Here is a 23,550-nt window from a genome sequence, read left to right as displayed (position 1 = left end):
AGAATATAGAGCATACAGCACAATATTGTCTCATACAAGGACCCTGAAACACATGATTTGAGTGTTGTAAAATAGCCCAGAAATGTACAAATATCATGAAGACAGTGATGAAAGTCTGACTGACCATGTGTCACTGTCATACAGTAAATTTTAAACAATTAAGGAATATATTTTAGACAGAACTGAATTAAATTGTAAGGTCTATGTTACATTTGTTAACTGTAATATATCTTAGATATAATAGCTCTGATGAAATACCTTCAATAACACCCCAGATGATTGAAGCCAAAAGCATAATAATATTTGGCCCATGGAAGAGACAAACTTGAAGACAGCTTGTGTCTAGAGTGAAGGCACATAACTTCAGTTTAGTGGAAATTATTTAAAAATTAGCTATTAAAAATGATTGAATGTGTCATGTTTTCACCAGAAACACACCTTCATCTTCTGGATTGGAATAAACAAGCCAGTAGAGCAGAAGTGCAGATCCAGATGCAGTAATACAGAGAATCAACACCATAATGTGTGAAACAGAGAAACCTGTGAAACACAGCCATCAGTTCAGCAACCTTTTTGTTGTTGTTGCCATTTTAAATTTTCCTAGTTCATCACTGTGCCATGCCATACCACACCCAACCCCCATATCACAGAAATAGGGCTGAAAACAACAAACAAACAATAGTGCAGTTTAAAAACACACTCACACACATATTGTTTTTCACATATTTTACATTGTTGCAGCTCCTCTCTTCCCAGTCTGTCAGTATTGCTGTGTTCTGCATTTCTCAAAAGCTTTGTAAGCATGAGTAGATCGTAGTACTATTGGCACCAATGGTCTGTATGATCAACTTAGCTCATGAAGCTTTTGAGAAATGCAGACCTGTTTATTTCCTGTCTCTATGAACACTCCAAGGCATTTCAGGGAGTTCAGAAACAGAAGTTCAACATTATGTGTGTGATTGATCTCCTTATAGTTCTTTATAGAACCATTTCTTCAAAGTGTAAGTTTGTCAGGTTTACACTAGTTTTATTTATTTATCTGTGACTCACCCAGTATCTTCAGTACCACAGTTGCATTGGCTGAAAGTCCTCCAGCAAACACTTGACACATGTAAACTCCTTTGTCCTCAGTCCTGACACTCTTCAGTCTGAGAGAGAAGTTTTGTTTTTCATCAGTTAAGAACTCAGCTCTGTCTCTGTATTGTTCATCTGATGAATCTGATTGAGTCTCATTGTTTTGGTAGAGCAGAACCAGAATATATTCATCTTCATCTGCTTTCTTCCATGAAACCTCTTTAATGTGTTCAGGCTTGATGTGAGAGTCTACAGAGCAGTTCAGAGTGACATCCTCACCCACAGACGCAGATATGGACTCCTCGGAGCCTGATACTAGCAAGTACTCTAAAAGAAAAAAGTATTACGGAATAAAATCTTACATAAATTCAGTAGTCTTGTTTATGTTTTAAACAAATTCAAAGTAGGAGTGAAATGATTCACACTCACCAACATCTTTTATTTCAACCAAAATTTTGTCAGAAACCTGCTGACTGTAAACTTTACATATGTAAACTCCTTTGTCTTCAGCTCTTACGTTTTCCAGACGGAGGGAGAAGTTTCCATGTTGAGTAAAGAAATGAGCTCTATCATGATAATCCTGCTGCTGTTCCTCTGGTCGACTCTCACCATCTTGATACAGATGAACCAGTGTGTCTGAGTCTGTTCTTCTCCATACAACTTTCAGCTTCTCCGTTACTAAAGGTGTCTCAGTATAGCAAGGCAAAACCACTGAAGATCCCAGAGGACCAGAACCTCGAACAATGTACTCCAGGGTATCTGCTTTTTTGAGAGAAAGAAATAAAAATAAATTATTATAATTTGTGAAGTAATACTATATCAGAGCTTTTAACACGAATGATTTAAATACAATATATATATATATATATATATATATATAAACTTTCTTGAGGGAGGAAGCGGTTTTTTAAAGAAAAAGTCAGCGTGGCTGGCTACAGTGATCACGAGGATGTGAGAAAAGATTTGTGCAACGTTTGTAAAGGAAGATTTTAGCAAGATTTAAAAATCGCTAAAACTCCTTAAAATTTTGTTTTAAATAATTAAGCGACTTTTAATTACAAATAGCAAAAAAGAAAATAGCTATAAAGATATATCGTTCTTGATATCGTAATCTGTGTTGATATTACACTGATAAAGAGTTATAAAACAGTAACTCATATTCACAAGGATTAACCTTTAATTGGTTTAGTTCAGTGAACTGAAAAAGGGTCTTATAGAGCCATCTAGTGGTTAACAGAGGAATTCATAATGGAACTCATCTGAAACGCAACAGAACTTAGAACTCATCTAAGTAAATGACAAGATATCTTTATTTAGAACATCAAAAAGATATTTATATAATATAAAACCTCATGCGAGAACATCCTAAAGCACAAGAAATGGAAATAGTGATATTATAGGCTATGCAATTCTGCATAATAAAATCCATTCGAATTGATTTCAAAATTTTGAAAATTTAAAAGAAAAACACGCCAATAATTAATGACTTCGGATAGGTAATAATATAAATAATATACATTTATGTTATTAAAATGAGATAAACACTTTAACTGATGTATTTTATTAGTGGCAAACAATTGCTCTCTCATATCGTTTCTTTTTGCTACCTATCTTTTTTTTTTTATTAATATTTATTAATAGACGAACATTCTGCATTTTACACTACACTCGTGAGAAATTGAGCATCATGCTCTTATCAGCAGAAGTAAAAGAATAACCTAGATGTAAGCTTCAAGTCTTCTGTCATCATCTTCCTACCTTACTAATGTCACTTAGGTTTCCTGAGTCGGGACTGAATTCATTTAACCAACATTAGCAGCAGCCAGAGTCCAGAGTTTGGAATGATGCAGGACAAAAACAGTGCAGCATCCAATGAGAACGTGGAACAATGCCATAAAAAACCTGATAAGCTCAGAATGACTCTAATGATGTTTTTATGCTTGTGTCAACATGGTCAAAAACTAGCCTGTTGTCACATTTGAGTAGTAGAGAGATACAGGAAGACTTTCATGATGTCCTTCACTAGAGGAATATAAAGGCTGATGAGGAGGTGAGGTAAAGTAATAAGAGATGGATGGAGTTTCTGCCATTTCATGTCCTTTACATCCTCATTCTGCAGTTTAAAAAAACTTCACCTTGCTGTAAGTGCTGTAAAGAATTATGGATAATGCTGTTTAAACTATTGTAATGATTTGGTGTTAATCTGAGAAAAAAAAAATACAATTCAAATAGTTTTATAATTCACCATGACACAAACCATATTCTTTTACATTTTTGTAAGAACATTTAAAATTTCTTACAAAGAACGATTATTTTTAAGTGTGTATATAAAATATTATACACATTAGATATTATAAACATTAATATCACTAATACATTTTCTGTAAAACTGCTTTAAAATGATGTGAATTGTGAAAAGCACTATACAAATCAATTTGACTCGACTATGAGCCCGTGTTGTGATCATACATGCAGCCAAACACATATATGCAGGATGGTATGATTCCTGTGTGTTTGACCTTTCTCAAAGCCTCATGCTTGGTAGGAAGGAAGCTGCTCCTCCTCTTCCTGTATCTGTATTCCCCTTCTTTCCAGATCATCCTGCCTTTTATTTTACCATCTTTATGATCCCCATTCTCCATTGATTTGTGGAAACTTCACAGATGTGTCTGTCTTTATTAAATTAAACAAAACATACCCTAAGGAACTATTATAGACCTTGTACAAGAACATTTTACTTTGATAATGCAGCTCTGATGGGACAGTTCACCTATAAAAATAAACTACCCTCATCATATCTTTTCAAACCTAAATTACTTCCCTTTTTTTTAAAGAAAGTAAATTATGAGAGAATTTTTTATTTTTGGATGAACTATCCCTTTAAGACTTCCAAGTCAAGCACCAACTGATTAGAAACCACAGTAATACCAAAATATGGATGATATGAAACTTCTTTTTCCTCCTTAATTGCCTGCCATACTTTCCAACTAGACTCAAGAGAACTACCACTGTCCCTATATGGAAACCCATTTATGCCACATAAGAAATTGGTAACTCATAAAATGACATAAAATTATGACATAAAAAAAAATCATAATTATGACATTCTGAACAAAAAGTATGAAAAGGTCAAAATTATGACAAAAGTCGTAATTATGAGATAAAAAGCTGAAATGGACAGAAATTACAAAATTTCTACTTTTATGTAATCATTTCAAATTTCTATCTAATAATTATGACCTAGTATGTCATATTTGTGAGATAAAAAGTCATAACTATGAGAAAAGTCAATTATGACATATTAAGTCATAAAATTGTCAAAATTGTGTCATAACTTGGTATGTCATAATTATTGTCACAGTTATGCTTAGTTTCATTTTCATTGTATTTAGTTCCTGTTGTGTCTGCCTTTGTTATCTGGTTAGTTTGTTCTCAGTTTCCCACCACTAGTTTGTCTCCTTGGTTACTCATTAATTAGTGGATGTAATGTCATCGTCATTAATCCCACCCAGCCTCCCTCTCCCGCCTCCACATCCTGATTCAGCCTGTCCATCAGTCCCACTTCTACTGGTTCCCTTCAGTCCATCGACTTCTCCTCTAACACCATTCTGTTGTGTGGATAAGCCTCAGGTCTTCCGGTCTCCATCGTCTTTCAGGCAAGTGGATCCCCTGGCTCCACCTCCAACTGCTGATCCCGTCACTCCACCTCAGTCCGTCGACCTGTCGGCTCCACCTGGCTCTTCCATCCCTCAGCTCCACAAGATGCCATCGTCCTCACGGCTCCACTGGGTTCCCCTCCCTCCGGCTTCACCATGGGCAGACATCACCCTGCCTACGCCACAGACTTATGAGCCATCCGCTGCGCTCTTTCTCTCCACCTTTCCGGCTTCGCCTCAGTCCTCAGGCACTCTGGCTCCACTTTGGATGCTTTTTGCTGTGGCTCTGCCTTGGCCTCCAGGACCATTGATGTTGCCCGGTCCCATCTGCTCTCCATCTGCGCTCATGGCTTCACTACCATTAGGTGTGCTCGACATCAGCTACAGCTGGATGCAACCGATTGGTGAGAGTTGCCCCTTGCAATCAGGGAGGAGCTGAAAACCCGTTGACCTGCTGGCTCCACCTTGGATCCTCCCTCCCTCTGCTCCACCAGATACCATCGTCCTCACACCTCTACTGGGCTCCCCTCCCTCTGGCTTCTCCTTGGTCAGACATCACCCTGCCTGCGCCACAGACTTATGAGCCATCCGCTGCGCTCCATCTCTCCACCCTTTGGCTCCGCCTTACCTCTGGCTCCGCCTTACCTCTGGCTCCGCCTCAGGCACTCTGGCTCCACCTCAGATGCTCGTTGATGCTCGGCCTCCAGGACCATCGGTGTCACCCAGTCCCATCTTCTCTCCGTCTGCGCCCAGGGGTCCACTACCATCGGCTTCTTCTCCATCAGACGTACCCCGGGTGTCATCAGCAAAGTCTTTACCATGGCTCCTCCCTCCCTCGACTCCTCTGTGGGTCGTCACCTGGCTACCTCTGCTCCTGGCTCCTTCCACCATCATTGCCACCCTGGTTCCTCCTTCATTGGCCCCTCATCCACCTCCCAAGCCTCCGCACTCCCTTCTTTGTTGGACTTTTACAGGGCGAGTTCCCAGGGGGGGCGTTCTGTCACAGTTATGTTTAGTTTTGGTTTCATTTTCATTGTATTCAGATCCTGTTGTGTCTGCCTTTTGTTATCTAGTTAGTTTCCCACCACTAGTTTGTATCCTTGGTTACTCATTAATTAGATCCCACCTGTTTGTATTTAGTTCATTATCCTGTGTAAGCTCTCTGTTTCAGTTCCTCTTGGTCTGGTGTTGTCTGTGCTTGTGCACACTGTTACTTTGACTCATCTGGTTTTTTTTATTATTATAAAAATATTTTTCAATTTTGAACTACTGCTACTCTCTTTGTCTTATTCTTGGACCACCTGTGACATTTATAGCTATAAGTCATAGCTATAAGAAAATTTTAAAATTATGACTTAATGTTTTAGTATTATGACTTTTTCACATAATGACTGACATAATTTCAACTTTTTTCTCATACTTTTGACTTTATTTCATAATTGACATTTGTTATAATTTTGACTTTTTATCTCATATTTTCTGCTTTTTATCTCATAATTTTTAACTTTTCAATCTTATAATTAGACTTTTTAATATCGTACTTATGATTCACCAAAGCATTATTTTTCTTATGTGACAGAAATTGGCTTCCATACATGTTTATATAAATTATATAAATAATAAAAATAAAAAATGAACGAAAAAGCGTGAGTGATTCCTAGGTAAATCAGCACATGGATATTTGCCAAATGTCTAAGTATACGTCCTTTAACATGTCCAGTTTACTCAAAATCACCTCTGATGGACGTATTATAATCACTTGTGCTGTAAAATGTTCTCTGCCTCACAGACGTATCTTGCCTTCTGGGATTTAAGCTCAGCGTGTGACTTTTATTACTATAGCTACCTGCCCTAATTTGTGCAGTTTCACGCAAGTCTGATAAGAAGGAGTCTGCAAGGACCGCTGATGTAACTGCTTTCAGAGTGTCAAATCCATGGATGCAAAGACATCATGGGGTTCAAATTGAACGTTAGTGAGGAACATTTTCTTAAAAGACCTGCCAGTCAGAAATTAGCCTGTTCGATGCCATAAAAAAGAAACATGTCTGAAGTGAATAAAATTACTTCATCAGTCTATCAGTTATAAGAAGAAAATTTGCATTTCAATATGCATTTAAGGCAACATTACTAGTAGAGTTTCAATGAAACAAAAAATGTAGAAACTGCAGATACAACAATCACAAAAACTGCAAAATTATTAGGGAGAATGCCTCAAAACTAATGACAATATATACCAAACATAGACAACCTTACAGGAATGTTTTTTTTTTTTTTTTTTTTTTTTGTTAATGAACAAAAAGCACATTCTCAACAACAACCATGCAAATGAATGCAGCTGCATGGTTGAACTGAGTTTTAAAGGGGTGATTGATTATGTTTTAACTTTTTTAACTTTAGTTTGTGTGTAATGTTGCTTTTAGAGCATAAACAACATTTACGACAGTTACGACGCTCAAAGTTCAATGCAAAGGGAGATATTTTCTCTTACAGGAATTGCTTTTTGAGGACTACAACAAACGGCTGGTAGGGACTACAACGAGGTTCTTCCTGGGTTAGTGACATCACTAGCCCTAAAATGTACATAAACCCTGCCCCCAGAACATGCAACAAAGGGGGTGAGGTCGTTTTGGGCTGCTTTAGAGAACAGGAAGAGTTGTTGTAGTAGAGTGTTGTTACCATGCCGTCATTTTACGCCGGACTGCTTCACGAGGATCAATTCAATGCTGGATTTGCACAAAAGATTAGCATGACGGCACATGCTAGTCGATGAGTTGAATCAACTCCACAGCAACTACATAAATTTATCCACTAACCATTCAGAAACGTCCAGTTTCATTCTAAAAGTTCTTTCCATCTCTCCATCAGTATCTGACTCCGGTTTGAACAATGTAAGGCTGCGTGAGATTCTCCAGCTTTGTTGTTGAGCAACCAAAGAGCGAGCTGTTAGGCCGTGTGTCCACCAAAGCGTTTTTAGCCAGGTGAAAATACTAGGCGCTTTGCTGAAAACACCTAGCTGTGAGCGCTTGAGAGCGCTTCGGCTAGCACACCATTTTTTTTTCAGTCAAGACTTTTTTTCAGTTTGTTGCTATGATACAGAATATCTGCGGCACTATTTAGTAGATAATTTGCTTCAGACTAAAAATGTCGACACAATGTAGAGTACTTGCTATGCTCAGAGACCAGCAGTATTAATTTCTCATCCATTTTTTTTTTCCGTTCTCCACTTGTTGATGTCGTTGTACAGCAAGAATGTTGTGGCAGTTGATTGGTGTTGTATTTGTCCCGCCCCTCATACACTCTGATTGGACAGCTGGCTTAAAAGTGACACTGATGAGCACAGCGTTTTACTCAAAGTTGAACATTCTTCAACTCGGGGCGACCGCTAAAAAATGCTGAGCGCTCAGCACTTGAGCGTGAAAAAGACACTCAGCGCCTTGTTATGCTCCTGGAGTTTAAAAAATGTGGCGCTCCCATTGAAAACAATTGGAAAAGTCTGCTAGCTGCTGGAAAAAACACTTTGGTAGACACTTTGGAAAGGGGGCCAGGAGCAGAAACTCATTTGCATTTAGGGACACACACAAAAACAGCGTGTTTTTGCTCACACCCAAATAGGGGCAAATTTGACAAGCTATAATAAATGATCAGTGGGGTATTTTGAGCTGAAACTTCAGACACATTCTGGGGACACCAGAGACTTATACTACATCTTTTAAAAGTGCCATAATAGGTGCCCTTTAATCTGGTCTTGGGCTATGGAGATGCAGGTTCTATACAGGTAAAAAAAACAAAAAAACATTCCTTATACAATTGAAAAAATGTAGTTGCCTTCTTTATGAACTTAACTGAGATCAGAGCTTCGTAAACCAACAAAAAAAACAAAGCATTTCTCTTTTACTGTTTAGTAAACTTCATATAGATGCAGGTCTATATTGTGAAACTGGAATGCACACATACACACCCTTGTCATTTCATTACACCAGTAAACTATTCCCCTGAAGTTCTCAGACAATAGAGTTTTTCACTGGTTTTGCACACCAGGCCGTTCACCCTGGCAGTAAAAATTTACTGAGACATTCACCCTTTCAAAAAAAACAAATCATTGAAGAACTTACAAAACCCTGAACCCTGCAAGAACTCTAAAGACTCCATCATAAAAGAAAGACTTTGAGGAACTTAATAAATTAAACAAATATTAAAGTCTCTTGAGTACACAGTTTGATATTTGACGCACCCAAAAAATGTGTGAGAAACCAAAATAGTGCCTTAAGTTTTCATTTTTAGTGCATATCGTCTATAACAACACATTTCACGTGCAATTTAGGAGAATGTGAATTTTTTTTATGCATACGACACTGCAAGCCTATAAGGCACACAGTATACATGTACAGTAGTGTGTTTTCAAAGGCGTAGGGATCATAAAAAGACAATAAAATTTTACACTGCTACGTTTTCGTGCAAGACAGTTTTATGATCTGTCACCTGCTTCAGCTGGGAATGATACTGACGCATTAATATACTACAATCTAATCAATAAATCCACCATTAGGACCTCGTGAAGCGGGCAGATCAATGCACGACTAGAAGGATATTGTGTAGGTCAGAAAAACAGAAAGTCGTATGTGTCTGTGACGTATTAAGTCCTCTGCTCAGGTCCTGTTACGCGCTGATGACCAGCCAAACCCATACACCGCGCGCGCATGGAGAGAGCAGCACCTCTCCACCTGAACCGAGCTGGATAATTCAACCTTCGTAGTGAGGAAAACACGACAAGCATAGTTTTACATTTATTAGGTACTTGGGAACAAACAGCTGTTAAAATGGTTTGCCGTATGTGAATGTTTAGCCATTTAAAGTTGTGGTTTTCTCAAGAAAAATAATGCGGATTATGTGTGCGCCGCAATATAACGCCTTATAGTGAACACATTAAAACTGGAATCGGGGATGACGGTGATGTGCTGGCTCTTGATGTTGGATCTTAGACAAATAGACATTCAGTCATTAAATCCTTATTGATCACTAAAACTGGGAAGAGTCTGATTAATTAGTGGAAGCGCTCCTGAAACCCAGAGGACGATGCGTTGCGTTTGAGGTAAGGTTGAATACACTCTATAACTAAACAGTGGAGAAAACATTTTACCAGCTTAATTCTGTTGCTGATTATTACTTAACACGATAATTTCCAACAAATGCCATATCAACTTTACTTGCAACCTTTCAAATGTCAAGTCTTTTTCGCTGAAAACTTTAGCTATTGCATCAGAAACACGTACGCCGTTTTGCAAAGCATCTTATTGCAAATAACTGGTAGTTAAATCTACATTTTTATAGTTTAAATATTACAAATATTTAGTTAGTTTGCCCATGAGTTCTTTGTGAACTGTACAGAATTCAGAAAGTGAGTGACTTTCTCTTGACTGTTGTATTAAATGTATATTTATATAATTCCTTACAGACTTTCTATAGGAATTTCCCTGGGTTATTTTTGTCATTTGGGAAAAATAGCACAATGTTTTTCTTTTTTTCTTTTTTTTTTTTAATGTGATAAGGAATGTATTTGGCATATGCAAAACTATAAAGTAACAATACTTTGTTTTTGTCGACGTCACGCCTGAATAGGCTACTGTTAGCAAGCGCTCGAGCCGCGCACTGTTGCTATGGTTACTAGCTCAGCTAACGCGATTCAGTGTCAAAGTGAAAATTCGCACCGTTTAATTTTGTAGTAATTGAAACTTTTGAAGCAGTAGGCCTATAATTATACACATCAAATTATTTGACCTTTTAAGAATTAGAGATTTTGCTCACCGAGATGATTCATAAGCTAAGCAAGACAGAACAAGGGCTCGTGATCAAATAAACCGTCTGTATATTACTGCTGTCATACAGGGAATGGAAAATAAATGGATGTGTGGCACATCAACACGACCTTTTGTCACGGTCACGCACTTGCTTAATGAGAGCGTGTGGCATAGAAGCGAGTTAAATATTCACCGGTGCGGTGGAAAGCAGACGGTTCTGAATTAGTGTCCACTGGACTGTTTGTACTCATAACAGTGACATCGTTACCCTTTGTTTCGATTTACGGTCCAGCGCGTTTCTGAGGCAGTGCTTTATTTGTGCAACACATTGTGTCGCTGCTCACTTTGCACGCCTCATATCTAGCGCGAGTGCCACTTAAAGTCAAGGTCATGCAATATACACTCAGAGTTTTGCTTGACAGTTTAAACAACGGCCACATGTATGACAATTCAGTATGAATAGGCATGTTTTTGAAACAACTGCAAGTGAAGGCAAAGTTTCTCGGGGGAACGAAAAACACTTGAGAGAGAACGCTAAAGTATTGACATTTTTTCCATCACCATGTCCCTTTAGGGGCTTCCTATTACACAAATGTTTTTTTTTTTTTTTTTTTTTTAAGTAATGGGAATAAAGGGTACTTGTCCAAAGTTCTTGCTACACCAACTACATGCTGAAGCATACGTATGGTGTTTTGTGTGGGGAACAAAAAGGTTTTAGCATTTTTCTTCTAATATGGCAGTTTTGTATTTCCAGTGGTAGGCTACAAATTTAAAAATGAAGAAGAACTTTTAAAATCTACAAAGAGCTGTTTAGGCTACTCTAGAGCTGTAGGCCCCATTTACACTAGTGTGTCTTTGTTTTAAAACGGCGTTTTAAAATGAAAACAATCCTCATCTACACTGGCGTTTCCACAGCGTTTCAGAAACGATCTCCGTCTACGGGGCTGTTTACACGACACCATTTTCAACTAAAAACGGAAAACTTTTTATGCGTTTTGGCCGTTCATTTACATGACAATGGCGTTTTGGGTGCCTGAAAACGCAAACTTTTGAAAAAGAGTTTCAAAGTGCAAGGTTTTGAAAACGGTCTCCGTGTAAACAACAAAAACGCGAACGCACATGCGTATTACGTATTCAGTCTATAGTGTTTCATCGCCATCTAATGGCCTGCCAGAAGAATACAGTGTTTTTAGTCATTTTCACGGATTAGTGAATGGGGATCGTTTTGACAATGGCGTCGTCTGTATGCGGAAAACTCAAAGGAAAAAATTCTCCGTTTTAAACATATCGTTGTCGTGTAAATGTACCCTACATTACACGACCGAAAACGCATGTCACATGACCGTTCATGCACACTGGGCATGTGCGTACAAGTGTAAACAGTTTCCTCTTGCGCATGTAGCTACAGTATTAAACTTATAAAACTTATGCGTTTTAAAACGAAAATGCACTAGTGTAAACAGGGCCTTAGAAAAACCATTGATGCACTCAACCAATATGCTGAGAGTCAAGCATTCAAGTTTAATTTCTCATTTTAAATGTTGTGCAACTGAGATAACCCTATTTTTGCATTCTCATTTTGTTGTTTTCAGCCCTTCTGTGACTCAGAAATCAGACGTTCCTTGCCAAATCGGTGCCTGCCTGCTTGGCTGCATCTAAATATGGCAACCAATGGGCCCATGTGCAACACGTCAATCTTCAACTACGCAAACCAGTCCAATGATATAACCAATATTTCCCTTCACCTAAATGAAAGCTTGCTGGGCGAGGAAGACAGTGCAAAGGTCCTGGCCGTAATCTACCTCGTTGTGTTTGTCGTGGGTTTGACAGGAAACTCTCTGGCCATTTTCGTGGTTCTGCGCTACACCAAAATGAAGACGGTCACTAATATGTACATCTTGAACCTGGCAGTGGCTGACGAGTTGTACATTCTGGGACTTCCATTTCTCACCACCCACAACGTTCTCACCTACTGGCCATTTGGAAACTTCCTCTGTCGTATTCTGATGTGGGCAGACTCCATCAGTCAATTTACTAGCACATTCTGTCTGACAGTAATGAGCATTGATCGCTATATGGCTGTGGTACATCCTATCCGCAGTGCAAGGTGGCGGCGACCCAGTGTTGCCAAGGTGATAAATAGCATGGTATGGGCACTGGCCTGTCTACTGACACTGCCAGTCATCATTTACTGTGACGTTCAGCCGGAGCTCAACACCTGCAACCTGAGCTGGCCTGAACCACGTGATGTGTGGTCCACTGCCTTCATCCTCTACACCGCCATTCTAGGTTTCTTCTGTCCACTGCTGGTCATCTGCCTGTGTTACCTGCTCATCGTGATCAAGGTAAAGTCTGCCGGGGCACGGGCCGGACTCTCCAAACGGCGCGCGTCTGAGAAAAAAGTAACGAGAATGGTGGTGATCATCGTGGTGGTGTTCGTCCTGTGCTGGCTGCCGTTTTTTATGCTCAACATCATCAATGTGATCAGAACACTCCCGGAGAACGGCATCATCACCGGCGTGTACTTTCTCACCGTCATCCTGACCTACGTCAACAGCTGCGCCAATCCGCTGCTCTACGGTTTTCTGTCGGACAACTTCAAGCGGAGCTTCCAGAAAGTTCTGTGCATCCACAGGGTCAACGGGATCAGTGACGGTCTCCCTAGTCGCGCACGCCTCAGCAGGACCCATCATAATGAGCCCATCTTCCCTCCAAGGAGCTTTGACAACGACCCTGTCCAGAGCTATCAAGTAAGCTCCTTTCGTTCAATATATTTTCATTATTATGTTTCTAAAATGCCTACCCAGATAGCAAGCAATCATTGAGTCAATGTTGATGCGTCAGCGCTAATTGCATTGAATTAACGTTGTAAAGTGATGTTGGTTCAATATCACTTTTGCAACCACAATTAATGTTGAAAAAATGGTGGGATTTAAACAAAAAATCAATGATAATGTCATAGAATCAATGTTATGAAGTGATGTTGGTTCAATATCACTTTTGCAACCACAATTAATGTTGAAAAAAATTGAGATTTCAACAAAAAATCAATGATAATCCCATTGAATCAACGTCATATATTGTTATATACGTTATACATTATAACTACAGGAGGTCCAACAGTTCAGGTTTTAAAAATCTGTCTCACATCAGACTACTGACTCTTTTCCTTTGGGTTCTCTGAAATCTGAAAAAGAAAGCATGATGATACTTAAGAACAAGTCAATTCAGTTGTCACACATAGTCACATTCAAGAAATTTAATATGGTAAACACAATATAATTCACTTTAAAAAAACCTGCTCACCACAAAATATTCTAACTATGATTATAGTATCAGTTTATTTAATCTATTTTTCTAAAATCTATTAATGCTTCAATATCAATTCAATTCAATTCACATTTATTTGTATAGCGCTTTTCACAATACATATTGTTTCAAAGCAGCTTTACAGAGAATGCATGTCATCATTACAATTTAGAGAATGCAGTTTGCTAATAATGTAATAATTTAGACAATTAATTTACAATCACTGTTAGCAGTTTAATTGAAGGTAGAAGCAAAGAGCTCCTGGAAAAATGAATTACATATTAACAATAATTAGGATATATAGAAATTTGGGAATGTGCGTGTTGATCCAGATGTTGCGTCTTCTGAAGTCCTCGCAGGAGTTAGCGCTGTCTCTTCAAAGTGTTGGTCATCTGAGGTCTTCTTAAGAGGCTGGAACCAAACTGAAGCTGATGTACTCTCTAGTCACCTCGGGACGGGCGTCAATGGAGCGTCAGAAGCAAATGGAGAATAATTAGCATAGCTGCTATTCATAACATTAAGCAAAGATAGTCATGTGCAATTGATCTGATATGAGATTCATTATGTGAATGCTTGGCTAAAGAGATGCGTCTTTAATCTAGATTTAAACTAGGTGAGCGAGTCTGAGCCCTGAACATTATCAGGAAGGCTATTCCAGAGTTTAGGAGCCAAATGTGAAAACGCTCTCCCTCCTTTAGTGGACTTAGATATCCTAGGTACAACCAGAAGTCCAGAGTTTTGTGATCTTAAAGAGCGTGAAGGATTGTAGGGCGATAGAAGATCGGTTAAGTACACAGGAGCTAAACCATTTAGAGCCTTGTAGGTCATTAGCAGTACTTTATAATCGATACAGAACTTAATAGGTAACCAGTGTAGAGATGATAAAATTGGTGTTATATGATCATAATTTTCTTGACCTGGTAAGAACTCTAGCAGCTGCATTTTGTACCAATTGTAGCTTGTTTATTGAGGAAGCAGGACAACCAGCTAATAATGCATTACAGTAATCTAGTCTAGACGTCATGAAAGCATGAACTAACTTTTCTGCATCAGAAACAGATAACATATTCCGTATCTTAGCAATGTTTCTGAGGTGGAAGAAGGCTGTTTTTGTAACATATGAGATATGATTTTCAAAGGACAAGTTGCTGTCTAATATAACACCCAGGTCTTTAACTGTCGAGGATGGAGTAACAGTACATCCTTCTAAATGCAGATTGTAGTCCGAGAGATTCTGTGTACAGGTTTTTGGCCCAAAAAGTAATACTTCAGTCTTATCTGAATTTAACAGAAGAAAATTACTAGTCATCCAATATTTTACTTCTTTAACACACTCTGTCAGATTGGATAATTTAGAGATTTCATCTGGTTGTGTTGAAATATGTAACTGAGTATCATCAGCATAGCAGTGGAAGCTCCGCAGCGCTTCAATATCAAATGAAAGCACTATGGTAGGGGTGTCCAATTTTTCCAGCCGAGTTTATTCCCAGCCCTAATAGAGTGGTGCAGGTATGACATCACTTTGTAGGCCAAATTTTAGCACATTTTAGCACTTCCGGTTCCATCATCCCAAAGTCAATGGGTTTTTTGAATGGGATCTGTTTTTTTTTTGAATGTTCATCTGTGAAAATGATCTTGATGGACAAAACCTTTAAGTATCATAAACTTTTGTTGATCACAGAGCTTGTTTTTTTGCGATAAACCAAAAGCCGATGGAAAAATCCTATTGGGTTTTTGTCGAGGGAACCAGTGTGATGCGAACTGCCGGTTGGCCTACAAAGTGACGTCATACCTGCATCTATTAAACACACCTGAAGCAGCTAATCAAGGTCATTAAATTAATGAAAACTTCCAGGCAGGTGTGTAGGAGCTTCATAAAAAGGAATAAATACCTCTGAGCTAAGGCCATGACAATAAACTATATCTCAGTTCATTTTCCATGAAAGTACATAGCATTTAAGAGCAATGAAAATTTATTTAAAACTGCAGATTGACCTTATGTAGACCTAAATCTCTTTAAACATCACAAAATAGCCATGTCAGTCACTTTCTCATAAATATACAATGTTTTTTTTTGTGATTGCGTTTCAGCGGGAACAGGCTAAACTGAAAGGAGATCAGTTACATTTCTCAAATTTAATAGTGATTGAGGAATATGAATGATTACCTGATTATGCAGTAATCAGGGAGCAGGAGTCAAGGCACAGGATAGCATCAAATCCAGGTCACATGATTGTGCTGTCAACTAAAACTCAATGTAAAAGTAATGTCACCATTATCAGGAGGGTGCTTCTCATTTTTTTAATTGTGCCTTCATCAAAGGAAAGAAGCCAAGGTGCTCTGCAAGCATTAAGTAATGGATGCGATTCGATTCATGTCTCTTGCACTTCAAGAAATCTGCTATATGTTGTTACAACTTTAATCAGGAAATTCCTAATAAATATTACTGAAGCAAGAAAAATGGATGCTTTATTCAAACACTTTAATAACTTTTTAAATTAATTTATCTAATTACAGTGAGTAACAATACAAATCAAATGCAAATAACAAGTGTGCAAAACAAAGGAACAGAGAAATAATAAGCTAGATGCACCAATGTTTGAAACTGTGCTAGAGAAGTCATGTATGTCCGGCAGTTCAACAAACAAGACTTCTGTATAGGATGCACCTGTGTTTTCTTTCTAATAAGGAAGCATCAGTTAGACTACTGAGAAGTGCACATGCAAAACCAAAATGGGCGTTTACCAATTAGTGGACATTTATAAACTACAATAGCCGCTTTTCCACTGTCGGGCCAGTGCGAGCCAGGGCTTTCATCAGGCCAGGCTAGGCTAATAGCCCCGGACTTGTAGTACCGAGCCCAAAATCACGCTGCATTTCCACCGTCGGGCCAGAAACTCCGCAGCACTCCACTAAAACCCGCCTGTAACACGCCTCTCTGGAACAACATCACACAAACCCGTCATTTCACAAATGGAAGTTTTATCAGAAAAATAATCAGAAAGAAATCACTGGAAACTAGCGAGATCGTAAAGTGAACATGATAAAAGCAGGAGTTTGTTGGCATTTTGTTGTTTACTTAAAGATTTAAAAACCCAAGCATCGATGTTTTACCAAACAAATTGATCATAATGAATTAATTTGTGTCAAGATTAAACATTAGTCACAGAAATAAAGTGGTACTGTTATTTCACAAAAGAAAGAGGACACGCACTTATTCAGTCGCGTCTGTTTCTGTTTATTTGTAGTCATGTTATTTGTAGTCATGTTTACATCACATTTACAAAGAATGATAATTTCTACAAATTTTCCACCAAAAATACGACCTGAGGAGCTTTAGCACTCTCTCCAGTGATAGTCCCAACAGTTATATTTTCAGTCTGAGAAATGAGGAATCCCGAAAAACTGGAGTTGCTTTATTTTATGAAATATGCAGAGTTAAATATGGATATCAGACAGTCCGTTAAGAGACGAGACGTGCTGACAGATAAAATAAATACGTGATTGTGATAGCCTACGTATATGATTCGTCTGATTTCAAGCCGTCGTATTTACCATGTTTATGGTAATAGCGCGCATAGTCTTGGTGATCAGAATCCACATCGGATCACAAACAGAAGTTATTTCAAACACTTGCTGCTGTCTGAAAGTGAGTTAGAAATTGAGCTAAAATGTTTTTAAAAGTCTTTAATGCTGATGTTAGCTGGTAACCCATGTAATCATCCATGGCGCCTCCGTCTCCACACACAGATAAACTCCGCCTTTGTTCGTAACCACTCCCTCAAGCCCGAGCTGGCCCGCTTTGGACCAAGGTATTTGGTGGGCTGAAAAACCCTGGCCGTTGGCCCCGAGGAAGCCCCAATGAGGCACGATCAAGCCCTGGAAGTGACAGTGGAAACGCTACTGTATGTTTCTGTCTATGGATACGCATTCTGGCTTCCCCTAAACTTTGTTCAGGGCGAGTGCCGCATGCTCTATATGAGCAGTCATTTACGCCGTCATCACCCGGGTGTTGATAGCGCATGAGCGCAGGTGGGACCTGAACAGCACATGTTGCTATCTGTGTTTAAACTAAACTCATTTAAGCCTTGACAATTGAAACATTTGAGTGCAAGTCGTGAAAGAGAACTTGCGCGAGCTCTGTGAGAAGATTTGTGCACTCATCCGAAGCGCGCACGCGAAAGCGCATGTACGGCGCGCAAACATTGAGGTCTCTTTCAAGTCTTGTGCTCGAATGGACAAATTCACACAAAATTACATCAACATGCCCGTCTTGGCGAATATCCTAGCAAGCATAGTTGGTTATGTCTTAAGAGAACTTATACACTCGAGAAAGAACGCATGTGTTCAGTATCAGCGTACTGATCCGTGTGTTATGTCTTAAAGAGACAGCAGCCCTTGCATTCCTGCTGTCTGAATGTGTTTTTAATGTTAATCAAACAACAAAAGACAAGGAAATCACTCATTGCTCATGACTGAATAGTAACTTAATTAATAATGTTTGATCTTTATTTTATTTATACAGTGAAAAGTACATGCAATACTTTTTATTGGCTACTTTATTCAGTTTCTTTACCTGAAAACTGAATACATGAAAAACGTGAAAAGCTTTATTTATTTGTATCTTTGCTTTACTGTATTTATTTGTGCTGTTTGATTATTTGTTCTTATTTTCTTTATTTTTATTTGACAGTAGTAATTTTTTACCTGAACATAGCACATACTGAACCGTACCGAAACCGTGGGCCTAAAACTGTGATACAAACCGAACCGTGAGTAATCTGAACCGCTGCACCCCTAGCATCGAGGGTGCATAGCAGCCGCAAAGGGGGTGCTCACGAGCACCCTTCTTTAAGCTTAAATGATGAATGGGACACCCTACGGTCTTGTGGACATGAAGTGTGCCATTTGGGACAGGGCCAATGGGTGTTTTTCAACAATTTTTCAACAGACTTGTTTAAATCATGAAGGCCCATGCCTAAACCAAGCCCCCAGTGGATTAGAGCAAATCAGGTAAAGCGGTTGAAAATGCCCACTGATTGGGATACACCCACTAGTGTTCTGCAGAGATACAGACCTGCAAGATATTGTGGTCAAAATCAAAATCTCAGTGCTGATCCAACACACTACGAACATAACTAAAATGATGGTTTGGATCAAAACTCAACATTGTATCAATTTCACCTTGCTGTCTGGGTAGGCCCTGTTTATACCTGGTATTAAGATGTGTTTTGGTCAGCGTTTGACATGGTCTTGTGGCTATCAATGTTGTTATTGTTATTTAAACTAAAACTATTAAAAATCGTTTTTGTTAATTGAAATAAAGCTAGATTTACATTTTAGTTTGTAACGTTCGCTAAAAAAACAAGCAAACAATCGTTGTAATTATTCAGTTTCTCAAAGGCCTTAATTTTATCGCTCATCAGTGATAGCACTGTGACTAAAGAGGGAAGGATGCTCATTGATTACAGTAATAAACGTCAAGCTTATCAGAGCAAACAGCATAGAACATTACAAGTAGAACAACACTAAATCTTCTTAAATCACACAGGTCTGACGCATCACACCTTAGTCATCCGATTATGTAACACTATCCTTCAGAACCACCTTCATGGTTATTCAGAACCATAAACACAAAACAACCAGGTACATGCAGCACCAACATTCAAAACATTCTAATTAGAATCCATTTAGAATTTTAAATGTTGGTGTTTGTTGGGGCTTTAATAAACAACTTTTCTGTTAAATGGTCACTATTGCACTTTGGGCCCTACAACTGTACTGAAGGCATGAATATTTCACCTGGTTGTTCTGTACGTAAATGCCCTTAAAAGTACATCTTAGGGAAAACAAATCCTCAGATTACATCTGAATTGCACTCGAAGAATACAATTCTTAGAATAGCTGCTACGAGGCAGAACGCTTTATTCTTTACATTGTTTTTGCTTTCTGAAATTCTACACCTACCTTTTCCTTTTCAGTCCATTGGTTTGGAGGCCGAGCCCTGTGCCAAAACAGAAATCCACCGCCCTGGACCACAAGTGATCAGCCAGTCCATATAAAATTCTGTGACAGGAAAGTTGGATGGATTTTACATGTATATGCTTTTTGTTCTGTTCAAGTATGTTGTCTAAGTGAAGTCATTCCTGCATACAAACAATACTGCATATATATAAAGTTGTTGTCTATGCCTAGATCAAAGACTCTCTGGTGCACAAAGACGATACATTTCCATATAAATATATTTCTTCTATGAGAAGAAATCAGTGATGTTATATGTGACTGTAAATATGTATTATAATGAGAAATGGCTCATCATTATGTTCAGCATGACTGAATGAAACTGGGAAACTGTTCATCCATGACCTTTGGACCAATTTGGACAGTTAAGAGAGGAAGTTCCTTCTGCTGTTACATTTTGATGGATCATTGATAATTTGGTGGCGGTTCTGAAAATATTCACTCTCAAAAAAGCTCTCTTGGTGGATTTTCCTTCAAAGCAGAGTGATACACACAGAGACTAAGTCTCATATAGGACTTGATGGAAATGCCAAATACCCTATTTATTAAAGTCTTTACACAAACCTATTTATGATGGATGAAGAAGTTCCATAGTTGGAGCAGAATCAATGCCCAAAACATTCTCAGAGCAGTAGGAACCTGCACAGGCAGAAATCGAGATGTTTTCTTTAATCGGGGTGGAAAAGGTATACTTGTATTATGCTACCTTTGTGTTGAAATTGTTTGTATTACTGCTAATAAACCTGAGCTAAAGAATTACAATCTGTTTCAAATCCAACATGGCCATCGTATACTATCTCATAATTTGTGTAATTCTAGTAAAAGACATGCATATTTTTTGATTATGCTGTATATTGTAAACAATACTGTAAAGTTAATTGCTTTAAATAGAGGAAGGAGGGGCTTATTTGTATAATCCTGTTAATCACAATACAATCACAGTTCTCCGGGTATATAAACAGCTGTTTACCTTAAAAAAAAAAAAAAAAAAAAAATACCTCCATGTGTCTTGGTTTAAACATTAACATATCGTGACTTGTTTTAGCCTGTTTTTTTTTTTTTTAATTGCAGATAGATTTTATTTTATTACTCACCTCAACATCATCCAATTCCATTTTTGCTTCCAGGGCCAAAAGGCCAGCAGACTTTTCCGTACTTTATTGGCTTTAGATTTACAGAGACCGTACACATTAATAGACACTTCTGTAAATGGGTCAGTTTAGCCAATTTTCAACTATATCCCCTGGGCTGGTACAATGAAAAACAGAGAGGCACGCAGAAGTGAGAATACTCAAAACAAGAGAAGCGTACAGGCAAAATGTTATATGGATAAGACAAAATTGGTGTAGAAACAATTTCCACTAGTAAATTTCACAAAGAAAACATTGAATTAAACATGAAATTTTGAAGTAGAAAAACTAAAATAGTATTTTCTTGTAAAATGTACTCCAATTGACCCTTCGCTGGGAGTTTGATTGACAAGCGAGCTAACCAATCATAACGCTGAATCCACGATTTTGTCCGACAAAGCAGGCAGGAACTTGAAAAATGGTGTGTACTGACGTCTTTCTGCGTTTGAAACAACATTCCTTCTCATGTTCATTTATGTTTATTTGATGCTATAAATGAACTAGTAGGAAGAGATGATCGGTTCACGAGCCGCTTGATCTGAGGCGCTACAGCAATCTGTCATGACACATTAAAGAGCCACAAAGCGGTTTTTATTGTTTGAATTTCTTTTAAAAAATTACACAATTTGAAAGCTGGGACTTTGTTTAATATCATAAGTAATCATGGCTTTGTCCGACAAGCCATGGTGTTGTCATGCCACACGCAGTGAAAAATACAGTTGCAAGAAAAAGTATGTGAACCACTTGCAGAATCTGTGAAAATGTGCAAAATTTTAACAAAATAAGAGAGATCATACAAAATACATGTTATTTTTTATTTAGTACTGTCCTTAGTAAGATATTTTACATAAAATATGTTTACATATAATCCATAAGACAAAAAATAGCTGAATTTATTAAAATGACCCAGTTCAAAAGTTTGTGAACCATTGGTTCTTAGTACTGTGTGTGGTTACCTGGATGATCTACGACTGTTTTTTTGTTTTGTGATGGTTGTTCATGAGTCCCTTGTTTATTCTGAGCAGTTAAACTGAGCTCTGTTCTTCAGAAAAAATCTCCAGGTCCCAAAAATTATTCAGTTTTCCACCATCTTTTGCATATTTGAACCCTTTACAACAGTGACTGAATGATTTTGAGATCCATCTTTTCACATGGAGGACAACTGAAGGACTCAAACACAACTAATAAAAAAGGTTCAAACATTCACTGATGCTCCAGAAGGAAACATGATGCATTAAGAGTCGGGGGTGAAAACTTTTGAACAGGATAAAGAGGTCCAAATTTTTCTTATTTCACTTGAATATCATTTTTTTTCATTTAGTACTGTCCTTCGGAAGCAACAGAAAATACTTGCATGTTTCCCGGAAGACAAATGAAATACAATTTACCTTGATCTTCAAATTTCAAAAGTTTTCATCCCCCATCTATTAATGCATTATGTTTCCTTCTGGAGCATCAGTGAATGTTGTGCTTGAGTCCCTCAGTTGACCTCAGTGTGAAAAGACGGATCTCAAAATCATTCAGTCACTGCTGTAAAGGGTTCAAATATGCAAAAAATGCTGGAAAACTGAAAAATCTGCAGGACCTGGAGATTTTTTCTGAAGAACAGAGCTCAGTTTAACTGCTCAGGACAAACAAGGGACTCATGAACAACCATCACAAAACAAAAAAACAGTCGTAGATCATCCAGGTAACCACACACAGTATTAAGAATCAATGGTTCACAAACTTTTGAACTGGGTTATTTTAATAAATTCAGCTATTTTTTTTTTGTCTTGTGGATTATATGTAAACATCTTTTATGTAAAATATCTTACTCAGGACAGTACTAAATAAAAAATAACATGCATTTTGTATTATTTCCCTTATTTTGATAAAATTATTAACATTTTCACAGATTCTGCAAGTGGTTCACATACTTTTTCTTGCAACTGTACATTGCGGAGCAAAGAGGACACTGACAACACGTCTACAGACAAGACAGAGCAGGTTACTTATGATATTCTTGAGCTTTCAAATTGTGTGGTTTTTTTTTAAGAAATTCGAACAATAAAAACCGTTTTGTGGCTCTTTAATGTGTCATGACAGATTGCTGTAGCGCCTCAGCTCAAGTGGCTCATGAACTGATCATCTCTTCCTACTAGTTAATTTATAGCATCAAATAAACATAAATGAACACGAGAAGGAATGTTGTTCCAAATGCGGAAAGATGTCAGTACACACCATTTTTCAAGTTCAAGTCCACTGAGGTTAATCTCATAACTCCTGACTGCTTTGTCGGACAAAATGGCGGATTCTGCGTTATGATTGGTTAGATCGCTTGTCAATCAAACTCCTGGCGAAGGGTCAATTGTCATAGTTTTATTTGCAAACTTCAAAAAAGCTTTATTTATTTATTTTTTTAACAGATGTGCACTTCATACCGCCTAGACAAACGGTGTTAGTAAGATGTGGTCAGTAGCATTGAACCTAACATTTTAATAAGAGCAAAATGACTGTTTGAGAAGGTAAGCAGCATAACTGTGCTGCCTTCTAATATATTCTTCTAGCAAATACACTGCCAAA

At 38.1% G+C, this 23,550-nt stretch overlaps 2 protein-coding genes across 3 annotated transcripts; one reads left to right on the top strand and one right to left on the bottom strand.

Annotated features, from left to right (window-relative positions):
• Positions 1-415: 415 nt before the first annotated feature.
• LOC127510159 (junctional adhesion molecule-like) lies at positions 416-5,108 on the bottom strand. Its single transcript, XM_051889664.1, has 4 exons — positions 5,021-5,108; positions 1,504-1,836; positions 1,051-1,401; positions 416-540 (listed from the first exon to the last, which is right to left on the bottom strand). Exons 1-4 carry the CDS (start codon positions 5,106-5,108, stop codon positions 416-418), a joined length of 897 nt encoding a protein of 298 aa, XP_051745624.1.
• A 4,256-nt stretch (positions 5,109-9,364) lies between these two features.
• Positions 9,365-20,617, top strand: sstr5 (somatostatin receptor 5). Of its 2 annotated transcripts, none has more exons than XM_051886529.1 (3): positions 9,365-9,521; positions 12,118-13,275; positions 19,816-20,617. In XM_051886529.1, the coding sequence occupies exons 2-3, from the start codon at positions 12,187-12,189 to the stop codon at positions 19,894-19,896; spliced, it is 1,170 nt and encodes a 389-aa protein (XP_051742489.1). In that variant the 5' UTR covers positions 9,365-9,521; positions 12,118-12,186; the 3' UTR covers positions 19,897-20,617. The 2 variants fall into 2 exon arrangements, with proteins under 2 accessions (XP_051742489.1, XP_051742488.1); XM_051886528.1 differs by having other exon boundaries at positions 9,390-9,819.
• Positions 20,618-23,550: the final 2,933 nt, after the last annotated feature.

This window comes from Ctenopharyngodon idella, chromosome 3 (genome assembly GCF_019924925.1).
Source record: "Ctenopharyngodon idella isolate HZGC_01 chromosome 3, HZGC01, whole genome shotgun sequence".
Lineage (NCBI taxonomy): Eukaryota > Metazoa > Chordata > Actinopteri > Cypriniformes > Xenocyprididae > Ctenopharyngodon > Ctenopharyngodon idella.
Note: the sequence above shows the minus strand (reverse complement) of the source record. Positions and strands in the feature narration are given on the sequence as shown.